At 42.6% G+C, this 22475-nt stretch overlaps 1 protein-coding gene across 1 annotated transcript; it reads left to right on the top strand.

Annotated features, from left to right (window-relative positions):
- The first annotated feature begins 233 nt into the window (after window positions 1–233).
- Window positions 234–2715, top strand: LOC127139851 (uncharacterized). Its single transcript, XM_051067975.1, has 2 exons — window positions 234–285; window positions 1419–2715. The coding sequence occupies exon 2, from the start codon at window positions 1432–1434 to the stop codon at window positions 2713–2715; it is 1284 nt and encodes a 427-aa protein (XP_050923932.1). The 5' UTR covers window positions 234–285; window positions 1419–1431.
- The last annotated feature ends 19760 nt before the right edge of the window (window positions 2716–22475 follow it).

Below are 22475 nucleotides of genomic sequence, written 5' to 3'. Positions count from 1 at the left end.
AGCAGTGAAGGAGAGTCAAAATCAATCCTAACCTTCCCCCTACACATAACCCAAACCATAGTTGGAAGTTCAACTTCCTTCAACTACCTTTACATTCATCCTTCATGTTTGTGCTGCGGCAGCAGCTGGATATACCTGCTTCATGCAACAGAACTGTTGCTGTCCCTTTAATAACAATGAAAGCAGAAGAGTGAGGAAGTTTTGCATTTTCTACTTCCTGAGTTTATCTTCTGTTCTTGCTCATTCACACAGCGCTGTCAGTCTTCATTACTGCTTCATAAATAGGTATGAAGGTACATTACAGTGAACTGTATTTTGCCCTTTTGGTGTGATTATAATTTTTATTCTTAAAAAAAGTAGTAGGATACTGTTGGGTTTCTTTATTTGTTTAGTTTTTGGTGGGGTTTTTTCCAGCAAAATCAATGCAGGCATGAAACCTGACGTGTCATAGAGCAATTTTCTCACAAACTTCCTTCACTGATAAATGTTTTTAGCTCGTCATGCACATTTTTCATTTTTTTATTATTATTATTATTATTATTATTATTATTTTTACATCATGGGTCTTAATAACTCTCAATAACCGTATGGTTTATTTGACAACAGGAATACGACCATATTTCTTTTTGCATTAACAGGCAACTTACTGTATATTTAACATTGAGTTGCTTAGTACTGTTTATTTTACAGTGAGTAACATCACATTACACTTTATCAGAATCAGAATTTACTGCCAAGTAAGTTTGCACATACAAGGAATTTGTCTTGGTATATCGGTGCTAAAAAACAGTGATAGTAAACAAAGAAAGAAAAGTAGAAGTAAGAGTAAGAAAACAACGTGCACCAACATAATAGACTTTTCAATCTATTGTTACTGAAAACACTTATTGTGTATGTTTCATTCTACAATTCATTGCGGTATTTGTAACCATCAGTTTCATAAGAGAAGTCACGTTTGCCACCTGAACTTATTTGAGAATGCTTTGTACCATATTACATGTGGGACTGTCAGGATGACTTATACTTATATCTGTTGTGAAACTTACTGTGTTTTTAATGTCAATGTAGCAACTGAACAAGATAAAAATGTACCACTGACAGCAAGGTAATTTGGGCATTTCTACATTTCATGTAATTTCTGGGAACAACAGTACATTCATTAAAAGACTTTACCTCATTTACACAAGTTTTTAATTATATTCCAATTTATTATTTAATGTAAAATTTTGCAGTAACTTACATCACATTCAAACTTGAAGTGACTTTAACAAGTTATGCTCAGCAGTAACATGATCACTGAACATCTCACAATGTGTTTTTTAATGTATCTTGGAGCTAGACTGACATACAAACATGACTATATTAAATCTTTGAAAAAAATGACTACATTTATAAATTCTGTTTTCTTGTCACTTTAGTTTTCCACAGATAATGGAGCCAGTGAATTCACTTAAGACTACAGTCAGTCAGTCACAGTCCACTGTCCCACTGTCTCCCTCTATTTGTGTCCCCCCAACACTGAGAGATAGTGAGTGTTACCATGTGTTCATCAGCTACAGCAGCACTGACTACCAGTGGACCCACTCCATCATCAACCAGCTGGAGTCCTGTGGCCTGCAGGTCTGCTACCATGAGCGTGACTTCATTCCTGGGCGCACTGTGTTAGAGAACATGTCCGAGTGCATCCAGGAGAGCCAGAAGGTGCTGCTGGTCCTCAGCCCAGAGTTTGTGAGGAGCCGCTGGTGTCTCCTGGAGGCCAACATGTCTCTGTTCAGAGACTGTCTGGAAAGGAAACCCATCGTCCCAGTGCTGCTGCAGCCAGGTGTCTCAGTTCCTCTCCACCTCTGCCACCTCACCTATCTGGAGGCCAACGACCCCGACTTTATGAATAAGCTGCTCAAGGTGCTCTGCACCCCCAACCGAGAGCTTCAAGGGTCCACTGTGGTGCCCTTCCAGCCTCCCTCTATCTACAATGGGAAGGCCCTGCAGCCTCTGACTGCTGTCAATGATGAGGGACTCAATAAATGGGATTCTGGTCAGTTCAGTGACATGGAGGTGCCAGACCAACTGCGCCTGATCATTGAGGACCAAGAGAAGTACAGACAGGCTGTGAGGATGATCAACAGTGTCTCTCAAAATAAAGTGTGGCTGCGCCCACTATGGCTTAGAGCAATGATCTACATTATTGGTGCGATAGTTTTTTTAATCTTGGCAACTTTTTCTACATATATGACAGTTATATTTATATTTGGCCAGTTTTTGCCCAAACTTGAGAACAAAAATCCTGTTGGAGTATGGGTGCTCACCATTTCTAGTTTCTACTGTGTTCCATTAGGGTTTATTATTCAGCTTAGTCTCTGGAAGATGGATGATGAGAGGTACATTGTGAGGGAGATGCAGAAAACTGTAGGTCAGGCAAACACAATCCTCTCTGAGGAGAAGGTGTTAATGGGCTGTCGGTCCAATTCAAAAATCTATCTGGTGTATGTTTCTCTTGATGGTTGCAAACATGACTTCGCAGAAACATTTTCTGAGCAGACTAATGCTGAGGACATGTTTGAGAGAGCAATACTCTTCTTCTCATCAGGTTATGCCTGCTGCCTTGCTAAAAGACACTTTCCTTTTCCCCAGCCCAGCTCTACTGGTCACCTGGAGGGAGGGGTGTGTTTCTGTCAGTATGTCTCCCAGCAGCTGAGCAGGGGAGAATGGAAGTAGGAGTATTGTGGAATATTAGCTAAGACCTACTAACTGCCCAATATATGTTGGGTGAATCATCCGTCTCAGAAAATCATACTGCAACTTTAAAAGCATTATCTGTTAATACCAACTCTTAAGCAATCACTAGAAGAAACAGTGCAAGTTCAGCATCAAATGACATTCCTTTACTTGCCAAGAGCTGTGTCCAGAGATTGAAAACAGTGCCAATGTTTTACTAAGTTTACAGGAAGAAAAGTTAATCTACACTTGACGTTTTGAATGATTATATTTTATCTCTGGTCATTTTTCATGCCATTTAAATTGTTAATTACTTCATTAAAAATGTATACATTGCAAGCATGCGATTTGTTTCTTTACACTGGTGAGGGAGAAGAATGCATGGAATCCTTGAGAGGAGAAAATCAGGGAGGATGGTAAGAGTAACTAGGAGATCACCCAAGGCAGTCTCCTGAAAATAAATATATTCTTTCTGACCTTAAACAGAAAATACTAGAATATTTAATTATTCAATAACTCAATATATCAATTCAATAAATCAGTGATTCAGCGACCTGACAAGCATTCTCTGGACTACAAAGCAGGAGCCAGTTTAATGAACTGTTTCAATCTTTACAATAACTAATAACATATTTTTCATTAGTTACAGACTGAGTTTTGATACCAGGTGTTATAAATCTTTTACGAAGTTGAATAACGCGCAATTCATAATTCACAAAATTGCCCTTCGAGCAAACAAGAGTGGCTGAGTATGAAGTACTGAGTCGTCATTAGATCATTTTCTCAAGCAGTGGCAGGCACCATAAATCTGATTAGTTATATAATTTTTCAATATAAGCCTGGTCTGGGGCTTAGGTATCAGACTGTCTAAGGTATAAGATTGTCTTATCTGTTGTCTTATCTTTTGACAAAATTTTGTTGACCTTTCCCTCTGATGCTGCCTTATCAGAAACAAAGACCTGTTTGAGATGTGAGCGCTGCCATGTACTGCAGAAGAAAGATCAATATTTGCTGTCCTTTATGACACTTGGTAACGGGATTCAGGATATGAAACGGAGACATGACACTGTTGCCTGAGGGGTATGTAGCAACAAATCCTAACAAACAGTAAAAAGACACTGCTGGGAATATCAGTCAGACCAAGACTGCACGTCAGTGGGGTGATACCTGGGTCACACTGTAAACATTAAATTCTCCCCGTGTCTGACGAGAGGTGGAAATGTGCACTTACTGCTGCAGTTCAATTAAAACTGAATTAGGATAGATTAAGTGTACATGTCTCAGGTATGAAAAAAATGGTCTCGTTGTCATATAATCATGTGCGCATGCATGCTGAAAGTGTAGTGTGGCGGAATAATTGCTCACAGAAGCAGTAGTCATAACAAGAACAATAAGCAACAATGACTTGCATGCTGATTTAGCTCAATCACCCCCACTCCTGTCACATCAATTAAGGCTTTAATTCTTCCATATCGTAGCATGTGTACGTGTCCATATGCATTTACAGATGTGCTTGAGACATAAAATTATTCCCTGATCCATGACAGCCTTCACTCTATTCAAATCACAGCAGTGGGGAAATGGCTCTGTTCTCATATGCAATGAGCCCTGGGTGGTGAAAATTGTATCGCTTTCTGAATTAGCTCTTAGAACCGCCTCATGCCAGCTACTGTTACACCATGACATGTTTTGAATTTCAATAGAGTTAATTAAAACATTCCTTTGCCACGAGGTTCAGTATGGAGAGATGAAAGAAAAACAGCAGATGGGAAATGACTTTGCTGAACTAATGAAAATGACTGACACAAGCAAATGACTTGGATTGTTATTATTTTGTTGATTTTCTTTTTAGTATCAAATATTCACTTAATGTGAACTAGAAAATTTTGCAGAGCCAGGCTTCAGTAGCCATTTCCCCTCTTTCCAGTGTTAAGTTAAGCTAATGAGGAGCTTCACATCTAATGGACAGCTCTGAGACTGAAATCAAACAATTCATCTACCTCTCGGCAAGAAAGCAACAAAGCTTCCCTAAGTTTACTAAGTTTACTTAAAAGTATAACTCTTTCTTGCTTTCTTTCTATTCATTTGTCTACCTCTTATTCATATGCTTTAGTGTCTGACATTAGCACATGCACATCAACACCACTTTAATAATTCTTCCAAATGCATCAGGTATATCATATTTAGGTAAATACTGAATGATGCATTGATTGAAGGTGTATATGATATATGAAGGGCAAAGAAAATCAAGCAGACAAATAATGTCATACTAAAATTGAATTAAGTTAAAATGACACAGGTTACATGTGAATGAATCATGTGTGAAGTGATTAGATAGAAATGTCAGGAAATTGATTTTACACCTCTGCCTCAAGCCAAACACACAATGAACTCTTGCATTAATTATTTGCCTCATTCATGATTTCCTCCTGAGAGAATTCTGCTGACAGTACGTCATGTGTTGCATGGAGAATAACATGCCACAGCTAATCCACAGAGATGTATCTATCAGTGTGAAAGACGAGCTCTGTTTTGTTTGTCTAACATGAAAACTAACAGCCTGAAGTCATGTGCACTGATTGCTTTTTGGGACCAGAAGGTTGGTAATTTTCATTGGATAACAGTCAATCCCCATGACTCTTGAACATATACAGCAATCATGTATTGGCATGAAAATTATGTGCACTTTGGAAAATTGCAATGAAAAAAGTGAGTGTTTTTGCAGGGGGAAAATAAGATTAGATTAGTAATCAGAAGGAGCCACGCAGTTAACTTGTCTGACCTTTGATTAAGTCTGAAGCACATTGCTTAAAGTTAGGAATGTGATCCTTGAACTAGTGTCATCTGAACACTTCAAAGTTCCAGTGTTTTATCTGTATAACTACTACTTCAAGCAACACCCCATTGATATTACAAGTCAAAGCGAGGACTAAAACATAGCAAGTGAAAGTTGTATATTGTCCACTGTGGCTTTGGATGGAGCTTTACTAATTGGTGAAAGTTACTCAAGTGACATCACTCAAATATCTTGGTGTGCAGACTGCAAAGTTTTACCAGAAAGAGTTTAAAATACATGGGTGGTTACCCGGCTGGTAGGATCAAACAAAAGATGAATTGTGTGAATTATGGGGAGAGATGGATCCACTGTTGGAGCTCAGCCCATACTACTTAAGGATATCTCTGTTATGAACTCTAGTTTAGGACCCCAATGCAGAGAACACACACACAGGTAGGTACCAACAGATGGCTCTTTAATCAGGCACTGATGAAAAACACAGGAACAATAGGCAGGCAGCGTGGCAGGCGACTGGCTGACTAAAGAAAGTACTGAAGACACGAGGAACAGAAAAACGCTGCCACTGGAGAACACAGGTAGCCACAGAGAACAGGAGAATCCAAAAACACAGGTAGCGTTGAGAGCTTGCACACTGGATACAGCAAGGAATACTCTGGCAAAGGGCTGGGGTGAAGGCCGGGCTTAAGAAGGCGAAGGGAGAACGAGCGGAGTGGAAACAGGTGTGTGTAATCAGCCAGCAGGAGGAGACAGCCACACCCCTAGCAACACACCAGCTCTGCAACCAAACAGAAAAAAGGGAAGGGGGAACAGAGAGAAAAAGCACAACACAAAGACAAACTAACCCAAACCATAACAGTACCCCCCCCTCAACGGACGCCTCCTGGCGGCCTACCAGGCTTGTCGGGATGCCTGGTGTAAAAGTCATTAATGAGTTCAGGGTCCAGGATGAGTGAGCGAGTGATCCAGGAACGTTCCTCTGGCCCGTACCCCTCCCAGTCCACCAGGTATTGAAAGCCCCGACCCCGCTTCCGCACATCCAACAGCTGCCGGACAGTGAACGCAGGGTGGTCATCGATGATCCGGGGGGGTGGAGGGGGTTCGGCCGGAGGGCACAGAGGACTGGTGGAGACAGGCTTGAGCAGGGAGACATGAAAAGACGGGTGGATATTGAGGGAGGGGGGCAACTGGAGTCTCACCACACTGGGGTTGATGATGCGGTCGATAGTGTATGGGCCGATGTATCTGGGGGAGAGTTTGCGGGAGTCAGACCTGAGAGGAAGATCACGGGTGGAAAGCCAGACCTTCTGGCCGGGTTGATACAGGGGAGCAGGAGTGCGGTGACGATCAGCCAACCTCTGGTTCCGAGCCGCAGTACGGGCTAGAGCTGCTTGGGCTTCACGCCAGACTTGGCGGGCACGCTGGAGGTGCGCCTGCACCGAGGGAACTGCCACTTCGGTCTCCTGAGCAGGGAAGAGAGGAGGCTGAAAGCCATTAGCAGCCATAAACGGAGACATACCTGTGGCTGAGCTGACCAGGGAGTTGTGAGCATATTCGATCCAGGGAAGGTGGGAAGACCAGGAGACTGGGTGATTAGAGGCAACACAGCGAAGGGCTGCCTCCAGATCCTGGTTGGCCCGCTCAGTCTGGCCATTAGTCTGGGGATGGTAACCAGAGGATAGACTGGCTGTAGCCCCCACAGCTCGGCAAAAAGCCTGCCAAACTCTGGAGGAAAACTGAGGTCCTCTGTCGGAGACGATGTCCTGGGGGATTCCATGAAGCCTGAACACATGCTGAATGAGTAGATTAGCAGTCTCTAGGGCAGAGGGAAGTTTAGAGAGCGGGATAAAATGGACAGACTTGGAGAATCGGTCAATAACAGTGAGAATGGTGTTGTTACCATCAGATGGTGGCAGTCCAGTGACGAAGTCCACGGCAATGTGAGACCAGGGACGATGGGGTATGGGAAGAGGGCGTAGGAGACCAGCAGGAGCACGATGAGAAGACTTGTTCCGGGCACAGACTGAGCAGGCAGAGACGAACTCCTTAGTGTCAGCGGACATGGAGGGCCACCAGAAACGCTGACGAAGCAGAGCCAGGGTCCGGTGAAACCCAGGATGGCATGCCACCTTGGAGGAGTGCCCCCACTGGAGCACAGGGGAACGGACAGGCTCTGGGACAAACAGGCGGTTGGGAGGACCACCCTCCGGGGTAGGATGATCAGACAGGGCCTCCTGGACCAGCTGCTCAATCTCCCACCTGGCAGCTCCCACCACACAGGAGGAAGGCAGAATGGTGTCCACCGCAGGACCTTCAACGGGGGAAGAGAACTGGCGAGAGAGGGCATCAGGCTTGGCGTTCCTGGAGCCTGGCCGGTAGGTGAGGGTGAAGTTAAATCGGCCCAGGAACAAAGCCCACCGAGCCTGACGGGAGTTGAGTCTGCGGGCAGAACGGAGGTAAGACAGGTTCTTATGGTCAGTCCAAACAATAAAAGGGTGTGTAGAACCCTCCAGCCAGTGCCTCCACTCCTGGAGGGCCAGCACCACTGCCAGCAGCTCCCGATTCCCCACATCATAGTTCCTCTCCGCAGGTGTGAGACGGCGGGAGAAGAACGCACAGGGGTGGAGTTTCTGGTCAGAGGTGGACCGTTGAGACAGGACCGCTCCCACACCAGAGTCCGAGGCATCAACCTCTACAACAAACTGGACAGAGGGATCAGGGTGACACAACACGGGAGCAGAGGAAAATAAACTCTTTAACTTAGTAAAAGCGGCCTCAGCCGCAGGGGACCAAACAAAAGGTGATTTGACAGAGGTTAACTTAGTAAGAGGTGCAGCCACTCTACTGTAATCGCGAATGAATCTGCGGTAGAAATTAGCGAACCCAAGATACCGCTGTAGTTGCTTCCTGTCGGTGGGAGTGGGCCATTCAACCACTGCCTTAATCTTGGCAGGGTCAGACCTGACCTGCCCTTTTTCCACCACAAAGCCCAGGAAACTGACTGAGGGGACATGAAACTCACACTTCTCGGCTTTAACAAAAAGACGGTTCTCCAAAAGTCTTTGCAAAACTAGCCGGACGTGTTGTACATGTTCATCAGGGGTGCGGGAGAAAATCAAAATGTCATCCAGGTAGACAAAAACAAACCGGTTGAGCATATCACGGAGGACATCGTTGATGAGACATTGGAAGACAGCAGGTGCGTTGGTTAACCCAAAAGGCATGACAAGGTACTCAAAATGACCGAGAGGAGTGTTGAATCCGGTCTTCCATTCATCCCCCTCCTTGATCCGCACCAAGTGGTAAGCATTACGTAGATCCAACTTGGTGAAGATGGTGGCCTGGTGGAGGGAAGCGAAGGCAGAATCGATCAGGGGAAGAGGGTACTTATTCTTAACAGTGATCTCATTAAGTCCCCTGTAGTCTACACAGGGCCGAAGAGTCTTGTCCTTCTTTTCTACAAAAAAAAATCCTGCTCCCAAGGGCGAAGAGGAAGGACGGATGAGACCTGCTGCCAGAGAGTCAGAGATGTAGGTCTCCATAGCCTCCCTTTCAGGCTTGGAGAGGTTATAGAGCTTGCTGGATGGATAGGGGGCTCCAGGGAGCAGATCAATACTGCAGTCATAAGGTCTATGAGGAGGCAGAGATTGAGCCCGGTCCCTGCTGAACACCTCCTGGAGGTCATGATACTGCTGGGGAACTGAGGAAAGATCTATGGGTTTAGGGGTTCCAGGAGCAGAGATGGTGGTGGGAATGGCCGAGTGGAGACAGTGGGAGTGACAAAATAAACTCCAATTAGTAATGGATAGAGTGGACCAGTCTATGTGTGGGTTGTGGAGCTTGAGCCAGGGAAGGCCTAATACCAGAGAAGAAGATGGTGAGGGGATTATGAAAAAGGAAATATCTTCTCGATGATTGCCAGAGAGGAGCAGGGACACAGGAATAGTTCGGAGAGTGACATGGGCCAGAAGGCGACCATCGAGGGCAAAAACGTCCTTGGGTTCAGGAAGGGGTTCTGAGGGGATGTCAAAACGGGAAACAATACCAGAGTCTATGAAATTGTCGTCCGAACCAGAGTCCACTAGGACAGGGAGAGGAATGCCCTCTTTAGACCAGGAAACAGTCCCTTTCAGAGAAAAACGTTTGGAGGATGGGGGAACAGCAGAAGTTCGGCTCACCAACGTTCCCCTAGAGGTTGATGAGCCAAATCTTTTGGTCGTAAGGGACAGAGAGCGAGGACATGACCCTCACCACCACAGTAGAGGCACAGTCTCTGGAGGAAGCGGCGTTGACGTTCAGTGGGGGTGAGTCTCATCCTCCCCAACTGCATAGGCTCCTCTCTGCAGGGGGAGGAAGAGGCAGCTGGGGGAGATGTACAGGCAGAAGGTGGCTCCGGAGGAGGGCAAGGTACCATGGGACCAGAGGGTCGAGGGGACTTTGATCGAAGGGAAGGGGCCCTAATTCTGACTGCCCTTTCCCTGCGTCTCTCGCTAAGGCGATTGTCCAAACGGATAGCCAAGGAGATTAGCTCCTCCAGAGAAGAGGTCTCATCCCGAGAAGCAAGTTCATCTTTGAGTTCCTCACTGAGCCCTCGCAGAAATAACCCTTGTAAAGCCCCTTCATCCCACCCACACTCGGCAGCGAGAATGCGGAAATCTACTGAATAAGCAGCTACCGTGAGGGATCCCTGACGTAGGGAGAGTAGCCGGTTACCAGCTACCTTGCCCCGGAGTGGGTGGTCGAAAACTCTACGGAACTCACAGCAAAAAGAATGGTATGTTTGCCAAGCAGGTGAGTTAGCATTAGCTGTGGCTACTGCCCATGCTGACGCCTTCCCTGAAAGTAAGCTACTAACAAAAGCGATCTTGGACCTGTCGGTTGAGTAGGATAAGGGCTGCTGGTCAAAAACTAATGAACACTGGTGGAGAAACTGACTACAAGACCCTACTTCTCCTGAATACCTGACCGGAGTGGGGATAAAGGGCTCACGAGGAAGGCTGGGCAGGGTAGGAGAAGTAGTCGGGGCTGGAGGATGGACTGGTGGAGCCGAAGAGGGAACAGGAGCCGCCAGAGAGGTAAGCTGCGTGGAGACCTGGTCCAGGCGGGCGTCGAGTTGGGTCATGCTGGAGGCCAGGCAGAGCAGCTTGTCCGTGATATCCTTCAGAGCATCCTCATGTTGGCCCACCCGTGCTCCTTGAGAGGTGAGAGCGAGTTTTACCCTCTCAATCTCTGCGGGGTCCATGCTTGGCCAGAGTATTCTGTTATGAACTCTAGTTTAGGACCCCAATGCAGAGAACACACACACAGGTAGGTACCAACAGATGGCTCTTTAATCAGGCACTGATGAAAAACACAGGAACAATAGGCAGGCAGCGTGGCAGGCGACTGGCTGACTAAAGAAAGTACTGAAGACACGAGGAACAGAAAAACGCTGCCACTGGAGAACACAGGTAGCCACAGAGAACAGGAGAATCCAAAAACACAGGTAGCGTTGAGAGCTTGCACACTGGATACAGCAAGGAATACTCTGGCAAAGGGCTGGGGTGAAGGCCGGGCTTAAGAAGGCGAAGGGAGAACGAGCGGAGTGGAAACAGGTGTGTGTAATCAGCCAGCAGGAGGAGACAGCCACACCCCTAGCAACACACCAGCTCTGCAACCAAACAGAAAAAAGGGAAGGGGGAACAGAGAGAAAAAGCACAACACAAAGACAAACTAACCCAAACCATAACAATCTCAGCCTCTGCTAGAGGTCTTCATGGATCCAAAATGTTGCCACAGTTGAATACATCCACAGTCCTTATGAGTTTTCTGTGCAATTCACAGGGCACAGTCTCTATCTGGGATCCACTCAGGTATGAGACATTGTGACACACACCAGAGACAGTAGCAATGCCACAGGGCCCTACTTTTAGCCATAAAGATCTCTAGCTTGAGTTCTTGGCCAAGGCAGCAGTGACAATGAGTTTCAACTGTCATTCTGTTATTAATCTGTCCCTTAACTCTATGGAAGTGCAGTAATGAGTTACTGTGGTACTTTTAATAGGGCCAACTTTAAAGCCAAAGGTGGCAATATTTTTGAGCCAAAAGCCAGGAACAATACCAGAAACCCCCCAAGAACAGTGCAGTGACAGTGAAGTGGTTAAATAATCGTCATATATTTTATTTCAATCAGTGTATGTGCATACAGATGCAGCTCCACACTTTACAGTGCACATAGTTCTGCCTCTAAGCATTGTTGTTTGGGTCTGGAATGTCAAGACAAACCTGATAAATGGTCTCCTGAGGAAACAGCTGAGACAAGAGTAGAAGCCGCTCCATTTTAGCTCTGTTGTGTGGAGCTGCCTGTGTCGGCATGATAGGCACAAGGAGGAGATTAGTGCCAGCAGTGATTGTTTTTGAATTGCATAAATTTGAATGTGGCGTGCTCATTTTGAACCACTGAATAATTGAAATATTAATATATTAATTTAATAAATTAGCCAGAATCTTTGAGTTATAAGGAACATTTTCCATGCTGAATACATGACCATGATATTGACTGGGTGTAAAGAGGCCACTGAGGGTAGTGTATTGACTGTTGGTGCAACCGTGTGCAAAGGTTCTCAGTTCAGGTTGTGTGTTTTGTAGAGTTTGCTTAAATGTATCTATAGCTTTCCCCTCCGCATTACATAAATCTTCATCATCATAAATAATGTGCACAGTAACACTTAGGTCAACAATACAAGGTTAAACCAACACCATATATCAAGCCTCTGATACTGAGCATAGGTTTGACCAGATAGAAGCTAAATGGACAACACCAAAGCTAACCCCCCTTTGAAAAATAAATCTCTTATCAGCAGACAGCCTTGTGACAAGACCCTGAAAGAAAACCACATTAAGAGGAGAAAGAAAGGGATGGTAGCTCAGAGTCCAGTCCAGACCCTTCAGTCAACACCAGGGAGCTGCAGTGACAGATGCCTTCCTCACTGGCAGTGACCTAATGCAACAGCTCACCTTGTGATGCTCAGTGAGTGGTGACTTTAATCTAAAAGAATGGGCACCTTTTAGCACTTGCCAAATATCAACATTGCACATGCCAGACACACAAGCCAGAATAAAAACATGAGGGTGTTTTTTTTTCCTTGGCAAAAAGACACAGATTCTGCATGTTTGATGTGCAAAGTACACTCGGAGGTACAACAGATAAAACAGACTAAATTAATTGCTCATACACTTGTTGGACTCTGCATTACTATTATATAATACACCGTATAGAGATTAAAATAATACACACAGTGAGATTCCACCTATGGAAAAAGGAGCATGCACAACTTACAGGTCTCTGTAGATTTATGGTGCTGTCTCTGACAGATTCCTTAATGTAACATTTAGATTTGATTTGATAGACCCTGAGATGAGGAGGCCCACCATTTTGCAACCCTTAAACCCCTCACAGACACTTGTTATGTAAGGTGTACACAGACACAGACAATATATCAGTTGTAATGTGAAAACAAAGAATCTTAGCTATTCACTTTGTAACTGTCACAGAGATTTATCAAAGCTAATAACATTTTGGTGGATCATAATAAGGTAAGTAACTATCACAGAATCTCAGGTTTCATTTAAAGATGTTATTTCAAAAGTTATGGGTCTGTTTAATGTGTCCTTAGAAAAAGGTCTTAAGGGAGCTTATTCACAGAAATGGCAACTGCCTGGCACTGAAAAGCAGGAAGAACAGCAACCACATAGAGAGATAAGGTCAGAAAGAATATATTTCTTATAATAATTACCCATTATTTTAAAAGTACTCTAACCACTTAGTAATCAAAAATTCATTAGAGGTTGTTTTTCTTTTGCTGTCCTTTTGCTTCATGAGGTCTCCCGGAAGATCAAATATTTTGCACGGTCCCACAGAACAGCTTACCATTTGGCATGACGTGGCTCTCATCAGCTTTTCATTATCATTTTTTGGGAATCTACAGGCACACAATGTCACAGGGCCAAATGGCAGCCAACGCTCACAGGCTACATTCTGAAGGAATAGTTTTGGCAAGGATCAGAGTTCCACTAACTGCAGTGGTGAGACAAAAAGCAGAAGAGAAGTCTTCAAACTCCCCTGGCAGTTGCTGAAATGCCTACTGATCCAGCAGTAAGCCCAGCTGCTGCAGATCTAAATGGCACTACACAAAGGAACAACTTGATCAGTGATCCCACGTACTCTTCTTTGTGATAGCCGAGCCCTGTAGCGTGAGACAAAGCAATAATGGTAAAGCCGCTGGACTGAGGTAATGTCGTGCCAGCTACAGGCAGCTCAGGGGACTTTTGTGCGGATACCAGCAAATCACCAATCTTTATCTTGACTCAGAGAGCTAAATCTGTCTTCACCGTTTCAATCCTATCCACTCTCACACTGCATTTTCTTGGAGTTTCAGAGAACACTTAGGAGAAATGGCCACTTCACTTTTCCTCTACACCAAAGTCAAGTATTGTAGAAACTGAAAAAATTTCTTTGAAAATGTTTCTTTTTGCTTGGCAACTGACTCTGGCTTTTCCCAGTGTTGCTATCTCTGCTGGCAGACAATGAGGATGTGAAAGTGCAAAAATAAACGCTGTGCTCACCCAGCAGATTTAATGTGACTCTATTTTGAACACTCATCTAAGAGAAGTATTAACTACAGTATTGATCAACTTGTCAAATTAAAGTTGTTCACAAATCAATATTTTATATGATGAGTAGATATTTAAATCTTGAGTGGTTTAGCTGTCCTGAAATGTTTATGATAAAACCAAAACAAAGTGCACAACCTACTTTATCCCAAACCACATTTTTTCCTAAACCTAACCAAGTATTTTTGATGCCTAAATCTTACCAATCTGAGACTTAGTCAAATCTGACATTAGGAGCAAGCAATCTATAGCGTCGTTAACATTGGAGGACTTGTTGAAATTTAAAGGAATAAGTAAACATTTTAAATTTCTTGTTCAGAGTTAGGTGAGACTGATATAGCCCACTCACTTCTTTCCAATAAATCTAAAATTACAGCCAGCAGCCAGTAAGCTTTGTTTAGCATAAAGACTGGTAATGCTTTCTTATGAGAGCATCACAAGGAAGTTTATGCAGCTGAAGCTTCAGGCACATCTATTCAGAGGAATCTGCAATGGATGTTCAGCCCTGAGATATTGCCATACGACTTGTGGGTGAGGATATTAAAATGTTATAGGGACCTGTGCCCTCATCTTTTACCACACTACAGACCTGCCTTAGTCAACAAAAGGTTCTGGATTAAAAAGGTCCAGTAAACATTTCTGTCTACAACTTCATGTAGGACTCCAGCTTTTGACAAGATCCATCATCCAAATCCAAGCCTGGATTTGTTCCATATGAGCTAAACCTCAAGTATATATAAACACTCATGTATGTACTGGAGGAATAAACATAGACATTATGTTGGTATGCAAAACCAGTCTAATATTTACCTCAGCTTGCATGGATGGCATGCAGTAGGCAACACAGTGAGTCAATCATGCACAAAAAGAGCAAAAAGGAAAGAGAAGTGGGATTGTAATTGGGTAAAAGGCCAAGCTGGACTACTTTGTGTGCCATTATCAGAGAGGTGGCCCCAAACTCAGACACGTCTATTTCTGTTCGCCCTTCAGCTCTCTCAACAGGGCATTGACAGAGAGGGATAAATCACCAGCACCTTTTGATTCTATATAACATGGAAATAAAATACAGGAGAAACTTGAAGAATGTAAAGAGGCTCATTTATTTGTAAAATCCCCTTTAACTTTAGAAACAGAGAGGAATTCCAAGCATGCTGTTTTGGGTAGCAGAGTCTATGATACATGCAACATGTGACTGTGGCTGCCCACTGAATGTACACAAATACTACAATTTTTGTTTTATGGTGACAGTTTGCAATTTTGCTGTGGTGCATTGCTGCATTATTTTGGTGTTTTTTCACCATTCTTATTTTCAAATGTATAATTTAAAGTTATCATTACAGTGCCTAGAGATTTATTTCATTTATTATTTAGAAATTTATCAAAGCCCCAGTTACTGAATAATCTCATAAGTTACATGGGATGTCTAAAAGAAAATAATCACTAATCTCCTTTGCCCTGCTTTTTGGCGCTACTGTTTTCTTCTGTCCTGGCCTGTGCTCAAATTTTCCTCTGAGCTGCTGCAGACTGAAAGCAGGAAGCTACTGTACGTCTCCAGAGATGAAGATGGGATTCGGTACTCCCTGTTTAGCCACCAACTGGAAATGTAGATTGAAGCTGAAATTCACTTACTGAGAACATATGTTATTTCTTCGATGGTTTGCCAAAAATAAAGATAACAGAGGAACTGTTATTCTAATTTCATTTTTATTTTCCATTTTTTATGTAAAAAATTACTTCCTGCAGCAGTTGAACCAAAAGTGAATTGAAACTGTCACGGGAGTCTGCATCGGTGTCAGCATATGCAATGCACACAAACAGCCTGTGTGTGTGTGTTTTTGAACTATAACTGTGTGGGATGCATGGACCCATCTGTATTCTAAAGATAGTGATGGTGAGAATGTAAACAAAGGCAGAGATGCTTATTTGATGCTATTTTTGTGTATCAAACATACCCATATAGGCTTAAATTTGGCTGAAATCTTATGCATCTTTATTTATAAATTAATTCCTTCCCTTCCAGCCAAAAATGTACACTAAGTCACAGACTGCAGTAACCCTGCAAATATTTCTCTGAGTCTCAGAAAAGCAAACAAATAAGAGGGAAGAGAGGGAGATAGAAAGAGGGGCCAAGAATATTTAAGTTATAAAACAAAACAGTTTGCAATTTAGACTTTTTTTTAATGAATCTACTCCACAGTCCAGTTGCCTTCTTGCCAAATTAATGGACGGGATCAGAACGCGACCTTGATTCTCCCCCAGAGGATTGATGTTATTGGGTCACAGTGTGTGGATTCAAAGAAATAGCAGTGAGAACATTGCCGTCTACTCTCCTGATAGATGATAAGTCGTGTCGATGTCTCCGAGTTTCCCATAAGCTCTGATTGCAGGACACACACGCACACATAGGAACCACCACATGCACGCACATCTGCACTGAAAACTCACCCACACACGCCTGTAGAATTTCCATTCAGCTAATCTATCTTCATATAAATAACTCGGCTTCATTCTGCTGTTTATGTTGGAAGAGACTTTCTCATCAGTTGCGTATGCATATCCTTTTCAAAAGTCTCACATCGACTGCTCGGTGCAGGATTCTCTAATGCGGCTCATTGCTTAATGACTGCAAAATCATACATTCAGGAACAGCTTGCGAGGGATCAGGTGTTTCCGAAGTAATTTTTTCTTACATTAAGCTTTAAAACACCAAGGTTTCGTTTCTTCCTCTTTGGCTGATGTCAGAGTCTCTTTGTTCCACGAAAACCTTTCCGTCTTCAAACGGCTTCGGCTCTTTGACTGATACTGACAACGGCAGCGGTTTCAAAGTGTTTTCCAGGGGAAACATTGAGGTAGTTTTATTCACACAGAAAAAAACGTGATCATACCTCAAAACAGATGTCCGTGAAGATAAAAGTGTAAATGACCTTGACCACACAGCTACACAGAGGAGAATGTTGCTTTCGTATACTGTCTACTGTATTAACTGTGGCAGTGGGTCAAGTGCAATATATAAGACAATTAATCAGACACACTTGAGAGGGCAGTCAATCTAGATAACCAATATGTCTTTCTTGTAACCGTAAATCAGATTAAGTACTTAAGTTTGCCTTGTGGATGATGCCCTTGTGAACTACATCTGACATAAGATAAACCTTTCAAAGAGATGGTTGTGTGATACAAGCAGGATGTGATATATTGCATGTGTAATGTGAACACACTCCACAGTTTGGTTATATTTCATTTCTTGTTTCATCTCTGTCTCTTAAGTAGCTTTGGACACATTTGCCAAGTGGTATTTAAACAGAAAATATACTGTGCACTTGACAGGCACAGTTGTGATTCTGCCTCCTTCTTCCTAAGAGTTTTTATTTAAGCCCTCTGAGACAGACCTACAGCTGCTTGTGTCCCCATCAACCTTGATTGGTATTACCTGTGACTACTGCCACTTTCAGCAAAACTGTCATGCAGATCTATCCAAGATCGATTCGATCAATTGACAACTCACCTCTACAGTCAAGTATCACCAGGTTAAAACAACAGCAGGAGAGTAAGGAGCCAGATGTCACCAGTTCAATCTCAGCTGCAGCCAGCGTGTAAACTCCTAGAGACACACTGAAGAAAAAAATAGACAGAAATAAAATACACACCAGTGATTAAACCATATTTATGATACAAACATCAGTGACAAATTAAAGGACAAACCAACATTAAGTGTCTAAGGCCCTGTTCATACCTGGCATTTATCTTGCATCTTGGGTGATCCAATCGTAAGTGGACAGTTCAGAGTATGTAAGTTCACACCTGGCATTAGAATGTGTCACCACATGCATCTCAAGTGACCACTTGTGATTGGATCTCACTTCCCTGTTCTGTATGCAAATAAACATGCATATCGTCATATCTTTTCCATATGCGAATACAAAATGTGTTGATGTTTTTAAACAGTGGAAGCAGGGGAGGACTGAAACAATAATTCAGGCTGGGAATATGAGTCCATCCCAGGCCACCCTGTTCACCCTGCAAACCACCAGACAGCTAATTTTATGGACTAACTCTATTTATGCAATGGTACCAGACTAATAATAAATTTGGCCACAATGTTCATCTGGGAAGAAAGATCCAGGTTTCTAAATACAAAAATTTGGCACAAACCAACAACTAGTCTATCTGAATACTGAGTTTTCAAGGTATGCTATGGGTGAACCCTTAAACTCAAGAGGCATACAGCAATCAAATAAGCATAGTACAACTGTATAGTACAAGGCTAGATCCACAATGCAATTAGCCTACACTTAAAAAAAAGAGAGAAACAGAAAAGCAGGTAAACAGTTGCTGTGTGTGTCAGTGAGAGACAACTGAGCTTGCTATGGGGGTTCAGAGGCATGATAACGACAGCTTTAAAACTGGCATCAATTATAAGTAAAGCAGTGATGCATAAGAATCAGGTTCCTCTCTATTTACTGCCTCTACTTCTCTCAGTGACTTCTCACTTGTCTCCCTTGCCTGTAATTACCAAAGAACATTTACCTCTGAGGAAATCAGGCATGCATTGTTTGAATGTGATCAGGTCAGGTTTTGTTTGTGTTAAACAGCACAGGGCCACAATACTGATCATATCCTGAACACAATTAGCAGAACCTGCTCTTCTTCTGTCACCTCCATCACCTTCTCTCTTTCTTTTTCTCTCAGTCTCCTCATGTTGTCCCGAATCTCATCTCCTCCCAAAGCTGAACTTTGATTGATGCAGTCTTTTCAGTTTCACCTGTGTCAGTGGAGAAAATAATCACAGGGTCACTTGATATTTTAATGCAATTGCTACGGCCTCCACTGGGATAAGCTTGCAATGAACATAACAATATATAGGGGCACCTGAGTTTAACATACATTTTAAACCTTTTTTAATAAACTGAAAGAAAAGCATTTAAATATTCATTTAGTGTTAGCTAGCTAGTTAGCTAATTCACTCAAGTGCAACTAATTAGCTGCGTCATGACAGACGGCCACTGTTTAAGACTGGCGACCGAAACGAACAGCAGCTGTTGGTGAGATGATGTCTGACACTACAAAAACATTAAACTACAAAATGTTTGTTAGTAAAGTTCCCTGCTTACCCGTATCACGCTTTTCCGCATTCAGCTTCCTGTCCTGTGGTTTGGCGACGCACTCGGAGAACTGTGGGAGAACTGTGCTTTTGCATTAACGCCAAGATAGTTCACTCCCCCCACCGACACATAAGTGGTGGCACCTGTGATCACGTGACAAAATATGCGCTCCTTGGAGTTGTATAATATATCTGCAGCACCACAGTAAGGTTATTTTTTGCCAGTTGTTTCATGACTCCTGTTTTATACAAATAGAAAGCCAAGGCCAACTATTCAATCAATATTAAGCCTTTTTTTTGGTTTTGTTTTTTGTTTGTTTGTTTGTTTTTTGTGTATTTCCATTTAATTTAGTTACAGTGATACAGTGTTTTACTGTTTAAACCTCACTGTGAAGATGCTGTTTCAGAAAAAGACAGACAAAAGAGTTACTATATATTAGAAAACATACTAATTCTATACCTTAATAAGGCAATGGATTATGCAACAAACCAAAATGCAATGAAATGTGAGGAGAAGCCTGTCAATGTGAGGCTAATGGCCCAGAGTTCTTGCAAAGGATGAGATCAGGCTCCCATGTCAATGTGAGTGCAGAACAGCCAGTAATTACGCAGGACAAGTGCATCTAAAGTGTGCTTCCAGCTGTGGAAATGGTCTCGAACATCTCAATGAGTCATTGAGAATGTAGGAACCATTAGGTTCAGCCCGGCTATTTTTGTTTGAACAAATTATCTATAACACTGTGAGATATTTTAAAAGAAAAAAAAAACCCTCTCATGTTTTCCTTTTCTGTGGATAAAAGAGTGATTTCATATCAAAGTAACAATATTACCATTCACAATAATTTGATAAGACCTGCTGAAAAGTTTCCATTACACAGTGATCATTTCTCCTGTGTTGTTAGTATAGAATCACATCTAAGTAGGTTTGATGTCGAGAGTGCTGGAACACAAAATATGAACTATCCTTATCTTGTTATGATAACAGAATAAAATGATTCTGCTTTTCAACACCTGAAGCACAATTGCTGTAAAATGACTTACTTTAAATTGTGTTAGAAAGAACACATCGCTCTATCAGGTCTTTGCGAGTTTTATCAGGAAGTGAAAAGGACAATCATCTAACAATATGCAACATTAGGTCAAGATTTTGCACTTTTTAAAACAAGATTTATATTTTCTCTACACTGACTTCAGATACAGTTACCACTCTGTTCTTGGTTGAACTGTGATTGATAAGTCTATTTGTAGGCAGCTGCTGTCTTTCAAATTCAAACACACAGGCGAGGAAAGTGGCTTCAAACAAGAGCAGCTGCACTGAAGTTTTCATTATATCATCTACATAGGTCTAGGTTGCATAACTACTGTGTACTTGGTACAGATTTCCACGATTATAAACCTGAATACTGTGTTTACCGAAGCACTGATTTATCATCATCCCGATGCCAAAGGAGAACATGCAAACCTACATATAAACTTACGTAATGAACTTACATAATAAATATAGGTGGCCTCTGCAGAGGTCCTGTCCATTGTCATAACTTTAACCATAAAATAAATGGATAATTAAATGTTTTGTTTGACTTGACCTTCGTTGGGCTCCAGTCGTCCAGGAGACAAACAGATTTGTGCTTTAATGAATACCATAAAGAAAAACAAGAGGTGCATCAGGAGGTGCAGGCCACTGACCTTTACAGTTGCTTTTTTTCCAGACTTTTTTTCCACACATGTTTTTCAGGTAATCCTTCCCTCTTGATGTCAGTCATTTCAAAGGCACAGCATATGTGATAGAGTGAACAATATGAACTGATGGAGTGTTATAATCCACGAGGTGTTGAAGATATATGCCAGACAGAACAAGGAAAGTATGTATACTATGCAGTTTGTTGAGAGCAGACATTCTTCTCATGCGTGAGATTACACGCAAGTGACATAAACAATGTATAAAGTCCTGAGATGTAATGTTCAACTTTTAGAAACTTTGTCATGTAATTTCACACTTACTGACATATTCCATCAACTAGAAGAATGAGAGATGTGATGATGAACAAACAATTGAAGTCAAACCTTACAAACCTTTGTGCCTACACAGTAAATTAAAAATTAGAGAGATCTGAGGAGGAGCTGACAAGATAAAAAAAATAATAAAAAAGGCTGCGAATTCTGTTCTGAATGCTAGAATTGGACTTCAATCATGCAACATATTTCAATTAAAATGTGTAATGAAGATGTTTTGATAGTTGCTTTTTGATAACAAAATTAAATTGTGCAAGAAAGACATTCAGTTTTTAACTCTTTAACAAGATTCTTTATCCCCAAGGACAAAAAAAAAAAAACTCTTCAATGTTCCCAGAGAGTCTCTTACAAAACCTTAAACCCATGAGTAAAAGGGAAACATCATGGAAATGATTCATAGTGACTGCTCCTGGCTACTGGAGACACAACATGCATTCCCATGATTCCCGGGGTCCAGACACATGGTCCGCAGTTGAGGACGGCAAAGAGAGTCTTCGTGTTCTGAGGCTGATGAGACAAACCAAGCCTGGAGCTGTAATAACAGCACAGGACGTCTCCAGTGAACGTCTTCAAAAACAGGAGATGAGGGTAAACGTGGTTCAGTCCAGCGTGAAGGGAGACATCCGTTCTACTGTCCTTGAACTCCCCAGGATAAGACAAGACTGTAACAAAGTGGATGGGGGTGGTGGGGGGTAGAAATCAGACACATAATAGGGCTCCCATGGGAGGAGGTTGGTTACCTAGTCACAGATCCCCAAGGCATCAGAAATTTCCCTCGCTGTAGTTCTGATGGGAAGATTAGCAGAGACTGACACAGGGATAATTGAGAAAACTTCATTATACCTCTAAGCCAGTTCAACCAGCCAGCAGGAAATTTTAGGGAAGAGGGATCTAGTTTGCGCACTCGCTACAAGGGCCATCGGAAATGAAAGAGAGCAGATCTGTATGGTGGATGCAATGTGAACTCAATAAAGATAACTATCCTCGCTATCAGCACATGGATCAGATGAACTGGATATCAGCCAGATACTCACAGCCAGTTGGCAATCATGTGCTTTCACAATGGAAACTGTAATAAGCAATTTACATTGTTACGGGTCACTTGGAAACTGAGGTGGCAGCGCTAAAGATGCTGAGGCAAAGAAACTGCCAGACAAGTGTGCAAGAGTGGAGACTGGAGGGATACTCTAAACCAGGGAA

Source organism: Lates calcarifer, unplaced genomic scaffold (genome assembly GCF_001640805.2).
Source record: "Lates calcarifer isolate ASB-BC8 unplaced genomic scaffold, TLL_Latcal_v3 _unitig_221_quiver_1656, whole genome shotgun sequence".
NCBI classification, from domain to species: domain Eukaryota; kingdom Metazoa; phylum Chordata; class Actinopteri; family Centropomidae; genus Lates; species Lates calcarifer.
The sequence above is the reverse complement of the archived record's forward strand: the minus strand, read 5'-3'. Positions and strand labels throughout refer to the sequence as shown.